The sequence below is a fragment of the Neophocaena asiaeorientalis genome, unplaced genomic scaffold (assembly GCF_003031525.2).
Source record: "Neophocaena asiaeorientalis asiaeorientalis breed wild unplaced genomic scaffold, Neophocaena_asiaeorientalis_V1.1 scaffold127, whole genome shotgun sequence".
In the NCBI taxonomy this organism is placed as follows: domain Eukaryota; kingdom Metazoa; phylum Chordata; class Mammalia; order Artiodactyla; family Phocoenidae; genus Neophocaena; species Neophocaena asiaeorientalis.
Genome location: NW_020175414.1, coordinates 3,353,122 through 3,367,104, shown reverse-complemented (window position 1 = coordinate 3,367,104; position 13,983 = coordinate 3,353,122). Strand labels below are relative to the sequence as shown.

At 42.2% G+C, this 13,983-nt stretch overlaps 1 protein-coding gene and 1 long non-coding RNA gene across 2 annotated transcripts in view; both read right to left on the bottom strand.

Moving 5' to 3' along the window:
- PCDH17 (protocadherin 17) overlaps window positions 1–10,301 on the bottom strand; it is a 100,134-nt gene extending 89,833 nt beyond the window's left edge. The window contains exon 1 of the mRNA XM_024767215.1: window positions 7,630–10,301. Within this exon, the coding sequence (XP_024622983.1) occupies window positions 7,630–10,203 (2,574 nt within the window). The 5' untranslated portion in view covers window positions 10,204–10,301. The remainder of the gene's footprint in view (window positions 1–7,629) is intronic.
- Window positions 10,302–11,618: 1,317 nt separating this feature from the next.
- LOC112414643 (uncharacterized) lies at window positions 11,619–12,675 on the bottom strand. Its single transcript, XR_003006202.1, has 2 exons — window positions 12,116–12,675; window positions 11,619–12,006 (listed from the first exon to the last, which is right to left on the bottom strand). It is a non-coding gene; the product is annotated as an uncharacterized LOC112414643 (long non-coding RNA).
- Between the last annotated feature and the right edge of the window lie 1,308 nt (window positions 12,676–13,983).

Genomic DNA, 13,983 nt, shown 5'->3' with positions numbered 1-13,983 from the left:
AATATCAAAATTTAGGATATATGTGTATATTTCAATTTGAGTTTTATTGAATTGGAGGATATAAAAATTCTAGGTATAAGTCCAACCCAATCATTGCTTAGCAATGATTATTAAGGATTCAGGTAGAAATATTGTAAAGAAGTATACCAATTGATGACTTATGCTTAAATTACATTTTTAAAAATTACCACTAAATGAAGCTGAAGAAAACATACCTAAGCACCACAGTTGTTGGAAAGAAATTAGTTGAGTCACCTAAGTTAAATCTGTTATTTAAACATATATATGCCATCAAAATAGCATTAGAAAGTTTGAGAACATAAAGTCATTGCCTACATTAAGTATTAATATAATTTACAAACATGTATCTAGTGTTTCTTAAAAACAGTATATACCTACAAAACAATTATGAATATATAGCTTTGAAAACTTGAAATAGACTTTTAATGCTCACACTTTCATATTTTACAAAGGTTACTTTTAGCTGATAAAGGAAGTAAACAAGAAACTGTCCTTTAAATGGTCCCTTTAATGTGTGCCACTAATTAAAAATCAATCAAAAACATTAAAAGTCTAAAAGACAATAAATATTGTTCAGACAGGGTGTATTCTACCAAACAGAAGCTTACAAGATAATAGTCATCTTTACTTTACCCATTTTTCATTTAACACAAATATGGTTCATGAGCATTTCATCAAATAGAAACATAAAGAAAATAGCTCATTTTTAAATATTTCATAATGTCTGAAATAAAATGCATTTCTAATACCATTAAATTATTTTAATATATTCCTTTCCCCTAATCAGACCAAAGTCTATTTATGTAGATTAGTTACATCTAAAGTCTAATTTATCCAACCTGTATTTATCCTTTGATCACAAAGCTTGTTAACTTAAATGGTCTTTTATTGTTATGATGCGTTTTCCCATAATTATGCTGTTTAACTGCTTTATTTTTTGAATAAATAAATGCAAACGTGCCAATCATATTTAGTACATTTATGCTAGATGCTCAATGAACTGTAAGAGTCATTTCAATACAATAAAGCTCCCTGGAATATATCCAGGGCAGAGCCTCCGAATACCAGTAATCAGAATGTCACTAGAACCAGAACAAATAGAAGTGTGTCACATGTATATCAATAGATTTTCTCAAACACTGTCTGAAACCAATTTTACAGTCTATCACTGGAAGACCATGGAGCACACAAGTGAAAAATGCCACCTACACTGCCACAACTTTGCATTTGTATTTTGTTACTTTTTTTTTGCTTTACCTTAAAAATATTGAATTTATACTTCTGCAGTAGCAAGGAGGTGATAGCAAGCTTCTGCTTAGTCACGGTAGGGAATGTTGATGTCATTAAGGACTCCTTTATTATAGATTCTTTATTTCAGGAGACCAAAGGAAAGCAATATATCACCATCAAAGCTACTGGTGAAAGCTATGACTAACTGTAAAATACTGTGTGCCACTGAAGGAAATTCTTGTCAGCGTCTCCTCTTCTAAACTGGTTGACAATAAATTATTGTAGGTCTGATGAAGATTTAAAAGTGTTTTGTAGGTGGGTGGCAGAAGTCACACTCTCTTCAAATTGATAGGCAAAATTATCTTGACGCTATTCTCTAACAAATATAGAGTCATTGATTGAAGGAATTCAATAGAAAAAAAAAATTCCCTAATGGCTTTACTAAAATATGGCTTTAAGATAATGCCCTGTGGGATTTATTAAACAGAAGTATCACTGAAGGGAACACATTCTGGAGCAATGACTAATATAATTAGCAGGTGCATCTGTAAGAATTGAGTGGATTGCAAGACTTCTTGGCATAGGGGTGTTAAGCTTCACTTCCCGACTGGCATGAACCCAGTTCTAGTGGCTTCGCCTTCGTCCTGTTGTTTCATCATCAGACTCCCAGCATATATTCTCACAGTGCCTCCAGCTATCCCACCATCCTCACCAAAGAATCAGAAACTTGCATGATTTTTTTTTTCTCTTAATCTACATAAACTCCAACCTATTGTTCACTGAAGACCAGGTGTTCCTTAATTGCTCTGGAATAACTAGTTCTACTTTAAGGAACTTCAAAATGTTTGAAGTTTTAAAACAGTGAGTCATCAAGTTTTAAAATATTTTCAAAGAAAAATAAAGGTTTGAGTTCATCCTTAATAAGAGGAGAACCACCTTTGAACTAAAAAAGTATAAAAATGGGCTAATATTTGTGCTTGAGTATTTATGTATATTATACTGAAAATATAAAGGCATATATATATACATATACGCATGTTAATTTTGCTAGGAAGTTTGATTCCTCACATTTTCATAAATATGGGCAGAGATGACCTTCACTGCAGTAAATGCATGTAACCTTTATTAATCTTAAAATTTTTAAAATATTTTCTTAATTTACATCTTTTATAGATATATTTTTACTGCATTATATTACACAAGCAGCAATAACAGTGTAAAATTTGAAAGCTGACAATGGTAGTGAAACACGATAAAGTATAAACACTGTATTTTTCAACAATATTAAATATTTATCTGGAGATTTTTAAGGAGTTTTTCTTTTAAAATATGTATATTTCTTAGTCCTTTAGGGGATGATATTTGGGATTCTTTTAAGAATAATTCATTTATTTTAGCCTCATATATAAATGTGTATCTGTGGACCATAAAACAATGAATAATATGCATTATAATATCAACTTTATAAAGAAAAGTTTCTAGAAAATATGTTTTTAGTTTATTTTTTGGGTGCGGCTTGATCAATATAGTTATAGGCAATAGGTAATGTTTTAGAACATGTACAATTTTTTTCTTGACTAGAAAATATGTTCAAGAACTTGAGATAGGAGTTTTAGGGCATACTTTTCTATGATCTGATATTTTTCATGATCGCACACAACCTTAAATAACGTGATGAGGCCAAGAATAAAATTTCAAAGTCATCTGTGCAGATTTCTATATGACAATATTTATTGATATTATAAAATTCAGTCATAGAATTCAAGTAAAATTATAGAACTCACTAAAAGACCATAAGTAAAATTAAAAATCATCTTACTCTTACATTTTTAAAAGACTGATAAGAATGTAAGGATAAGACTGTAAGGATGATAAAGTACTACCTAGCTAATATTTTGAGAATTGTATTGAAAACTAAAAGCTAATCGGTAAAGAAGTTAATACCTCATGAGTAGTTAGATCAACTAATATTGAAAATGAGATTCTCAGGTTTCTAATTCATACAGTAAAAAAGTTATGTGTTTTGTGTTTTCATATTATTATAAAATAGAGAAATGTACAGAGATTTACGTTGAAGCTGAGATTTTCATGGGTGCACACAAAACTAAGAATAAAAATAATATATTAAGAATGATTATAATAATTTGGATTTTAAACTCTTCTCCAAAGAAACTCAAACCACTTTAATCGTTATCTTTTTAGTTAAACTTGCTTCCACTTCATTTGTGCTACTTTTAATATATGGTAAAACAGAAATATATGTTTTATGATTGTGTACTCATGTTAATTTGAAGTAGAAATTAATCCTATCTTTTAAAAAACTTTAAAAAAAAAGAAAAGTGGACAAGATAGTACTAGAAGCATGCAGTAAGAAAGGGCTATCCCTTTCCTTCTCAGCCCACCAAACCCCTAGAAATAGAGACGTATATCAAGTTTATGGAAATAAATGCATGTAATTGATCAAACTGTGCCGTATTGGAATAACACTGTAAAAACTCTTTAAAATCGTAAATGAAAAAATTGGTCACACACTTTGTGCTTGTTACTGAAATCACTAACATACTAGAGTATGAATTTTTGAAGATCATGGCCTTGAAAACTCATCTGAGTCTCAAGCCAAGAATCTCTTGTATTAGAGAAGTAGTAACAAGGCAGACAATGGTTAATGTTGCTAGGAAAGACTTTTTCTTTCACCTTTTCATTCTAAAATACTGAGTTTATTGTCTACACTATGATACTTTAGCGCTCTATTCCTCAATCTCATTTTTATATATCTGTATTGATTATAAGTGTTTAATTTGCTTTTATTGAAAAGGCCATCCAGTTATATCAAAAGGATTTCCTCTTCCAGCATAAAAAATCTAAAGTCAACCAAAATGTGAATCTTTTAAAACTGAACTGTAAAACACTGTGTAAGAATGTATACCTTTTAAAAATGTATTTCAATAGATCTTATTCTGCTGGCTCAATATATTTTTTTCTATGACAGCATATTAAAATGACTACATTTTACGTGCTACCAAAAAAAATCTAAAAATACAGATGTTCCAACAAAACTGGAAATTTCTCCCACCAGTGAGAAGTCCTCAGCCTCCTCCCTCTTCGCAGCATGACCTTCATTGAAAACACCTGTTGAAAAGTTACCCCGGGACAAATAATTCTTGATAAACCACGATTAGCAGTTACTCGTTACAATTAGTAATGACCTCTACTTGATTTCAGATTCTCATATTAACCTATGAAATAATTCACATGGAAATTGCTCCTATGAAGAGTGCTTTTATAAATTTGCTTAATAATATGTTTGCCTTACCTATCACAAAATCTGTGTTCCTATTTTTCACAAATCACTTTTGTAGCTTTAAAATAAATAAAATATCTCATTATAACAATGCTATATTATGATTCACACCACTGAGGATATTTTAATCACTAGTCAATTGTTTAAACACTTCATAGACTGACTTTACTTGGACTGAGAAACTTGAAGAAAATCTGCGATAAAATACTTTCTCCTGAACTACTGTTTCTACACCAGTTTACATGACTGTTCTGTATCCATTTTCAATAAAAATACTCTTATGCTCCCAAACCTATATATCTTAATCTTAAGATTTTAGACCCTGCGATTCACACAAAATCTTTTGAGAAATTTGAACTTGAGCTGTAACATGAGTCTTTTAAGTCCTAAAGTTCCTGTTTCATATCACCACTCTTTACCATTATATCTCAAAACAATTATGATATTATTTTCATTCCATCAATAGAAATACTCTGGGAATATTCTAAACAGCACCCAAGATGCTGGAAAATAAAGATAAACCAGACCTAGTAGCTGCCAGCCCAGTTGCACTGTGAATTAAAATTCTTCCTTCAGAAATATACACGAGATTAATAGTGTGTTTCCTCAGCAGGCTGTGTTAAATAAACACAAGCTAATAAATGCACTTGAAACAAGAATATGGGATACCTGAACACTTTAATTTGGGCATGTCACATCAGCACAAAGTGCAGCACACTAGTTTAAAAAAAAAGAAAGACAGCAAGGTCACTGTAGTCAGCTTACTCTTTTCTCCATAATAGGCACTGAGAAAAACCTGACACATTTAAAAGGAAACTAACATACTAGCAATTTAAAAGGCATCCCTTATAGGACAACAAAAATTCAATAAAAAAAAAAGAGCCTGTTTTAACATTTTATATTGAGGATATTTTCAGGGCAGAAGCAATATGGGCAACTGAGCTACTATGGAAACAATTTCAAGAACTTAAACATTTTCTGTGTCTTTATGGCATGAATTAAGATTCCAGAAGTAAGGGAATAGCAAGGAAGTTTGTCTCCTTTGTTTGCTGTTTAAACTCTCTCTCTCCCTTTGTGTGTGTGTGTGTGTGTGTGTGTGAGAGAGAGAGAGAGAGATTTGCTTTGGCTCAAGTTTTACTGCTAATGAGAGGAATCATCATCATCAATCCCTTGGGCAATGACCAGCTTCAAGAACAGTAAGGTGTAAACACTGTATAGGGACCCCTGTCCCTCAAAACCTCCTGGATACTTCTATCCAACATTGTTCCTCACTAATCTGACCAGGATTCAGGCTTGCTGAGAATTCTACTGCACAAACTTCATTTTTACTGGACCCTAAATAAGAATTCAACTCATAGTACTTGAAGTGAAAGATTAAGCATTAACCTTCTGTGATATCTTTTTAACTGTCAATGGTAAAAATATAAGAAAGGTATATAACAAATGTGTATTTATAAAATGACTGCAAAAGATCTATATATATATATTTAACATATATCCCTCTAAATAAATTATCATAAATACCAGTTTTACACACTCATAGACTTTCATAGAAACTACAGTTTTTATGGGAGGAATATCTTGTTCAGTTTTATATAGATCTCCAAAAATTCATGATTACTGGTGTGTAGTAAACACTGTAAAAATGTGATTTAATACTACAGTGGATATTCTAGTATTCGGTAGTGTCAAGTACGAGTCTGTTTTACAAGGACATTACCCTATTATAAGAAAATGTTCTGCTGAGTTTTAGTATTTGTTACACTTATGTTAAAAAGTATAAGATTATGAAATCGTACTACTCTGTTTTAATAATAAAAACAGTATTTGCTTTTTCAAAGCACAAAACTGTGAACAAATTATTTTCATTTGTCCCAGACTAATCTTCCTCCCAAAATGTCACTTTTAGTTAAACTCAATTTTGTATTTCAAGTATTGTTCATCCAGAGTAATTTGTAGCAACATGCATTCATAATAAGCAAGAATTAAGTATTTTTCATAACACAACTCAGCATGTGGAGAAAAGAAACTAGGTAGTAACTAGATACAGTATAGTCACCTGCTGTTGTTAGAGTTTAGTGTCCATGCTGGGTCAGTTTTTTTCATATACAAATAACCTTAAATTATACTATCTAATATATATTAAATATCACCTAGATATACTGAAAATACTCAGTATGCAAACTAAATGCATCCTTGAATTCTTTTTGGCACAAGTGTCTTTAGTGCAACTTTGCCTCCTGTTTTCAACAGCACAGAGTGAGTACACCCCTCTAGTGTACTCTGTTCATCCCTCAATGACTCCAAGGAAGAAGACCAGGAAAAAAAAATCACAGGACAAAATAAATATAAACTTTTCATAGATAGATACTAGTCATTATCCGGAGCCTATATTTTTTCAAACTTTTGAAAGATCTTCAGAGCATAATTCACAGTTCCAAACCTTAAGCTACACTAATGCATTGTGCTACAGTTTCAGCTGAAGAATAAATGAGATTCATGAGCACTTTTAAATATAAAACACTTTTTAAATATAAAAACTGATATTTTTCCGGGAGTGGGGAGTGAAACCTTATATCAAATTGATTCAGGCTCTGGAATTCTGACCGGTTGCTATGTTGTGCTTCAGGTAATTTACTTCTTAATATTGGGGTATACATTTCTTTCTTTTGCCATCAGATATTTTTAATGAAATAAAAAACAATTAAAGTCAATTAACTGAAACAATTTTTTTCTCTCTCTAGTAATCCTCTGTTGTGGAGAGAAATGTAGACCAACAAATAGAGTAAAATAAACTATGAAATACTGAACCCTGGTAACATTTTAAAACCTATAAAAATAAACTTTAAAAATGCAAAAGTAAGACATTTACATCTTGTAGATTTTTGACTATTTACATGGGAGGAGTTATGTATAGAATATGTTGTACACGCAGTGGCAAAAGTGTAAATCTTTTTCATTTAAAAAAGTTCCCTTCTCACTGCTACTAGCAGTGTGGCTAGTCCTGTTCCAAAGGTTTCAGGACAGCTCCAAACCCAGCAAAATGTAAAGTCCCAGTTATGCTAAGAGTCTCCTACCTGAATTATGGACATCCGAGTGGCCGGGGTCTCGCTCGCATTAGTCCCTTGTCCGGTGAAGCTGGTGTGGCAGCCCGCGTGTCCCTGAGGGACAGTCAGGTTGTTGGAGGACGGTTTGAGATACATCACCTCCGACCGGGGCGAGCTGAGGGGCAGGCGGGTCTGGTAGTCGAAGTACATGGGGGAGGTAGCCAGGGAGGGGCTGCTCACCACGTTCATGACGTTCATGGCGTTCCTCTCTTCCACCTCGCTCTGTACCAGCATGATATCATTTTTGTTGATCTTCTTTTTCTTGCCCTTGCCCCCGCCCAGCTGCGGGTGGCTGTACTCTGCGATGCGGCAGTTGTAAGTGCGGATCTCCTTGTTCTCGCGCTTGCACTTGACGGCGATGGTGATCATGGCCGCTAGGAGGATGATGGAGATAGTGCTCAGAGTCACTATGAGCGGCAGCGACATGTCCCAGTGGTGCTGCTCGCCGTTCACCCGGGGAACCCCCTCGGGCAAAGAGCCGCTCACCGAGCGGATGATGAGCTTGGCCACCGCCGACAGAGTGGGCTTGCCGTGGTCAGTCACCTTCACTACCAGCTCCACCACCGGCGTCACGTCCTCCCAGAAAGGGTGCAGCGTGCGGATCTCGCCGCTGGATGGATCGATTTCAAACAGGTGGTCGTCGTTACCGTCTACGATCTCGTAGGTGAGGCGTCCGCTCTCACCGAAGTCGCTGTCAAGGGCGCGTACGGTGCTCACCAGGTAGCCTAGCCCGGCGTTGCGCGGCACCTGCAGTTCAGCCGTGTCGTTCTGCAACGTTGGCAGCACGATCACCGGAGCGTTGTCATTCACGTCTAGCACTGTCACCCTCACAGTGGCGTTGCTCTCCAAGTGCGCGGGCGCCCCGGAGTCCTTAGCAAGCACCTTGAACTCAAAAGCCTTGGTCTGCTCGTAGTTAAAGGAGCGCAGGGCGTAGATGGCCCCGTTGGTGGGGTTCACAGACACATAGGTGTAGATGGACACGTCGCCGATGTGCGAGGGCAGGATGGAGTAGGACACTGTGCCGTTTTGGCCCAGGTCAGGGTCCTGGGCAAGCACCGAGCCCAGGTACTCTCCTGGGATGTTGTTCTCGTGCACCTGCAGAACGTAGAGTCCCTTGGTGAAGCGAGGCGGGTTGTCATTCTCGTCCAGAATCTTGACGGCGAACGACTTGGTGGAGTTGAGTGGAGGCGAGCCCCCGTCCCGTGCCACGATTGTCACGTTGTACTCGTCCTGTGTCTCGCGGTCCAACGGGCGGTCAGTCACCACCGTGTAGAAGTTGTCGTAGTTCTCCTCAAGTTTGAAGGGCACGGAACCGCCCGGCCCGCCCAGGCCGCCGCCGCCGCCGCCCGCCCCTCCTCCGCCCAGGACCCTGCACTGCAGCTGCCCGTTCTTGCCCGAGTCTCGGTCAGTGACCCGCACCAGAGCGATGACGGTGCCGGGCGGAGCGGCCTCGCTCAGCGCCCCCTGGCGCACGGAGACAAAACCAATGGACGGAGCGTTGTCATTGCGGTCGATGAGCTTGACAGTGACCTTGCAGTGGGCCGGGATGGGGTTGGGACCCAGGTCTCGGGCCTGCACGTCGATCTCCAGCATCCCATTCTCCTCATAGTCGAGGTTGCCCTTGACACGGATCAGGCCGGTCTTGGGGTCGATGGAGAAGAGCTCCCGCACGCGGTCGGGCACATAGCTGCTGAAAGAGTAGAGCACTTCGCCGTTGGGACCCTCGTCGGCGTCGGTGGCATTCAGATCAATGACCACGGTGCCCAGCGGGGCGTTCTCGGGCAACTCCACCAGGTAGGACGGCGCCTCAAAGACGGGGCTGTTGTCGTTAGAGTCAATCACCTTCACGTTGATCTGCACGGTGGCCGAGCGCGGCGGCTCGCCGCCATCCAGAGCGGTCAGCACGAGCGTGTGGTGGTTCTGCTGCTCGCGGTCCAGGGCCTTCTGGATAACCAGCTCTGGGAACTTGGTGCCGTCGCCGCGGGACTTGACGTCCAGCGCGAAGAGGCCGTGGTCGTCGCGCGTAAGCAGATAGGTGCGGAGCCCGTTCTCGCCCGCGTCGGGGTCATGCGCACTGGTGAGGGGGAAGCGGGTGCCGGGGGCCGCGTTCTCTGAGATGTCCATCTCAATCTGGTCCGACGGGAAGGAGGGAGCATTGTCGTTGATGTCCTGGATCTCGACCTTGATCATGCAGATCTCCTTGTCGTTGGCAAACACCTCGAGGGACAGCTGGCACTTGGCGTTGTGGCGGCACAGGGACTCGCGGTCGATGCGCTGCTTCGTGTAGAGGAGTCCGCTGTCGGCTTCCACGTCCAGCAGGTGCGGCGCCGAGTTCTCCAGCACCCGGTAGCTACCCGACTTGCTTCGCCCGCCGCCACCGCCGCCTCGCTCTGCGGGCGGAAGCCCCGGCTGCAGTCGAGCATCCTTGCCGATGTTGCCGATCACCGTGCCGGCCCCTTGCTCCTCGGGCACGGAGTAGTTCAGATTTTTGAGCGTCAGGGCAGGGGCCCATAGGAGGAAACAGCAGCAGATGGAAAGGTACATCCCAGACCGGTGGGGTGCTGTCAGGAGCAGCCGGACTGGAGGGGCGAGTGGATGGGTGCGCTCCAGCTTGGGGCCCAGGCGCAGCGTGCGACCCCGATCCAAGCCACAAGTCTATGGATCCTTCCTTTCTTCCGCTCCCGGGCTGCGGCACCCGGCGGTCTCTATTCCGCTCAAGTTCCCTGAACCTGTTGATCTACAGCATCCGCACTGGGCGAGAAGCAACGGTGCAGCAGAGCTGCAGGGGCACTGAGCAAGGCGGCGGATCCCTGCAGCTGGGGGCGAGCCCGGAGCTTTGTCTCTTCCGCCCGGACTTCGGGCGACTCAAACTTGAGCGATGAGACCAGCGATAAGAAGGAAATCGCGTTTGGGAAGGATGATAATGAGCTAAAGAATCCGTAGGTTTTCCTCGCTCCCGCTAGGGCGCTGCAAATCCACTCCAGCTTTTTGCCTCCGGAATACTCTTCACATCGGGTGGGGGAGGGAGCGGGGAGGTGTGTCTCTAGGCAGATCAGAAAGTGAAATCCTTACTTGTTTCTGCTCTCTTGTGATGAAATTGTTGGGGATGAGGAACAACGAAGAGACAGTCAGATATATTTGAAGCTTCAAAATAGCCGGAGCCCTGTGAATTGTCTGCTTGCTTCGCGGGTTGGTATGTTTTCAGGCGGTGTTTTGCTGCATTTAGAGATCTAATCTTGCATTGCTGGCTGAGGAAGAGGTGGCGGCAGACTGCATCTCCCAGCCAAGGATATATATTTTTTTCCTCTCTCTCTCTCTCCTTTCCGAGCAGCCAAAGGGAGGGGAGGAAATGCAGCGCAAAGAACTAGTGTCCCGATTTGTAGTTTCCTCCCTCCACGAGGCTCCTCCCTCTCTTCCTCGGAAAAGGCTCTTCCCCAAGTCAAGAAAGCCACAGCCTGATCAGCATTTGTGGTTTGAGTCTACTGGGAGGGGAAAAAATGTATAGATGTATCTCCGCCTCTGTTGGTAGAACACACTCTAATTTCTCTACGCTGAGCCAGTAGCCGCCGCTACCATCCCATTCTCTCCCCACAAGCAACGACTTCTCTCGATGCAGTTTAATTCCAGTTTGCTTTTCTTCCCAGGCGAAAGGAAATCAACAGGCAACTCATGGTTGGATGTGCAGATTTGAAGGGGAAGGGAGAGGCGGAATAAAAAAGAAGGGGGAGTCACCCTCCCAGTCCTCGCACACACACTCTCCCTGTCTTTCGCTAGAAGGAAAACAGTCTCTGCATTCACAGGGCTGGGCTGTCAAGTGCCTCTCTTTTCTTTCTATTCAGCATCTCCTTCCAATGGCCCTGCCTCCCAGGTCTCTTCATCTAGAAAGGAAAACCTTGGCGAGGAATTAAAGTGGTGAATATTTGAAGCGAATAAAGTGCGGGCTTTTTTTTTTTTTCTTTCTTCAATTTTTTCTATAGTAGGAGGAGTGGGCTGGATGAAAGGAACGCATCAAGGTTTGGCGTGATGCATTCTGCAGTCTCGCTCTCGCAGTCTCTCTGGGCGACTAGCGAGGGCAGCGGGCGAGGAGCTGCGGCCGTGGCGGTCTAGCCAGGGGAGCCCTCCCCGGGTAGCTACCGCCCAGGGGATGCTAGGCACGGGTCTGTCTACACACTATTTCGGGTTGTCGAGACGCCTCGACAAACGGGAATGACACATCCAGAAATGCAGGTGTTCCGATCTGCCGGATGAGTCAGAAGTAGCGGAACGAATCGTATTCACTCTCGCCTCATCGTCCTCCCTTCACAGACATTAGTTGTGGCTTCTTCCTAACGCTTTCTCTGACTCACTCTACAGAAAGAAAAGCCAGATTCATGTTTTGGAGAAAAAGAAAAAGCGAGAGAAAGGGAGGGAAGGAAGGAAGGAGGTGAAGCTGAATCCAGCAGCACTTTTACTCTACCTCTTTCTGCCGGAGTCCGAGGCTCTGGATAGCAAGGCGTCTGTTTTGCAAGGTGTATTTATTTAAAAACAAAAACAAAACAAAACAACGACAAAAAAACTTCCCTTTTTGTTAGGCGTAAGGAACCCCCAAATCTTTCAGAGTCTTGGGGGAAAAAAAAAGAAAAAAAATTCTGGATTACAGTGACTGTTCACAGATTAGCCCCGCATCATATTACACGATTTTCCTCTCAATGTTCTCTATTCACAAAGTCCAACACCGGTGTGCGTAGTTAATTGTGCAGTCCGTTGTGGAGGATTTTGCTTTTTTGTTTTTTTTTGGGGGGGTCCTCCTTTTTTGTCACGGGTGGTCTCTCAGTCTGGTGCCTGTCACGATCAGCTCACAGCCTGCGAAAGACGTGCGGATTTCAAAGCAAATATATCCATCTCCGCAAGCAAAGCATCGGTGGAAATGAAAGGTGAAAATTCAACAGTTGGAGTAGCGTCTCCCCAGCCGCCCTCCGCGCTGCTGCATCCGCGGGGCTCGCAGTCCCTGCTTTCTCCCCAGCGTCTCTTGCTGACTGAGTCTATTCACCTCACGCCGCCGCTTAAACATTGATACTGATTTCCTGCCAGCCAATCCGCGCGAGGAGCAAGACTCTGCCTCCTCGGCCCGCGCCCAATGGAAGGCGGAGGAGAGACTGGCGGGGGCGGAGCCCGGAGCCTCAGTGCTTCAGAGCCATTGATTAGATCAGTTATGTGGGAGACCAGCCGGGCTAGCCGAGCCCCGTGTGTCCTGTGGCGGCTTTGCCCAGGGCCTCGCCGCAGGGTCTCCTGAGTCTTTAACTACCGGGAGAAACGCCTCCACCGTCTTCCTCTGGAAAAGAGAGAATTAAAAAAAAAAAAAAAAGTCTGGCAGCGATTTATTTATTGTTTTATCCGGTGTACACGGAAACCGGAATCGCAGCGAGCTTGCAGAATAGGGTAGCTGCGGTTTTCCTGATGGGTTTCTGTATACACACACACACACACACACACACACACACACACACACACACAGGCGCGCGCGCGCGCGCACCATACACTCATTCACACCAAGGGAGGCGCAGATCTTCTGCCTGCGCATGGACCCATCTAAATGAGGTGCAGAGGGATGTGTGTGTATGTACGTGGGGAGTGTGTGTGTTTCTGAGGCGGGGTGTGTGTGTTGTGTATTTCAGTGCGTGTGTGTAAATGCGAGAGCTAGCGCGCCCGCTTCTTCCCCGCGCTAGTGCCAACACACCGCGAGCAACAGCAATCAACATGTAACTTTCTTTATCCTCGGAGAAAAATCAGCTGTCCCCAGGCACCGCGGCAAGGAAAGTCACTTGATTATATAGTGTTTCAGAAGAAAGCAAAAGCCCAGTGAAAGAGAGACCGTGTCTCCCCAGAGGAAAAGCGCCTCACACCTAAGGAGAAAGGCTTACGGTCAATTAAAGCTTTGTAGCTTGTTAAAACTCAAATCTGGCTAAATAATACTTAGAGCTTTACCGTTTTCAGTCTCCAGCATTCTCAGCCCAGATTTAAAGTAAAGCGGACATCCATACACGCACTCATAATAGTTCTCGAGGGGTTTTGTTTACCTCGACATTATTATTAAAGGTCCATATGGAAATTTGAATGTTATATCCTTAAGACCAAATAAGTGTTGATGACCACGTTTGCCAAAGCTTCTTTGCGTAGAAACTGAACCATAACCGTGAAGACCGATCAGTGGGAGATCTGTTAAGATTCATCCTTTCTAACTTCGTAGTTACTGATAATACACCTTAATAAAGAAAGAAAAAAAAAAAAAGATTCATGCTTTCTAAGTAATACCACTACCACCACACGCACACACACACACACATA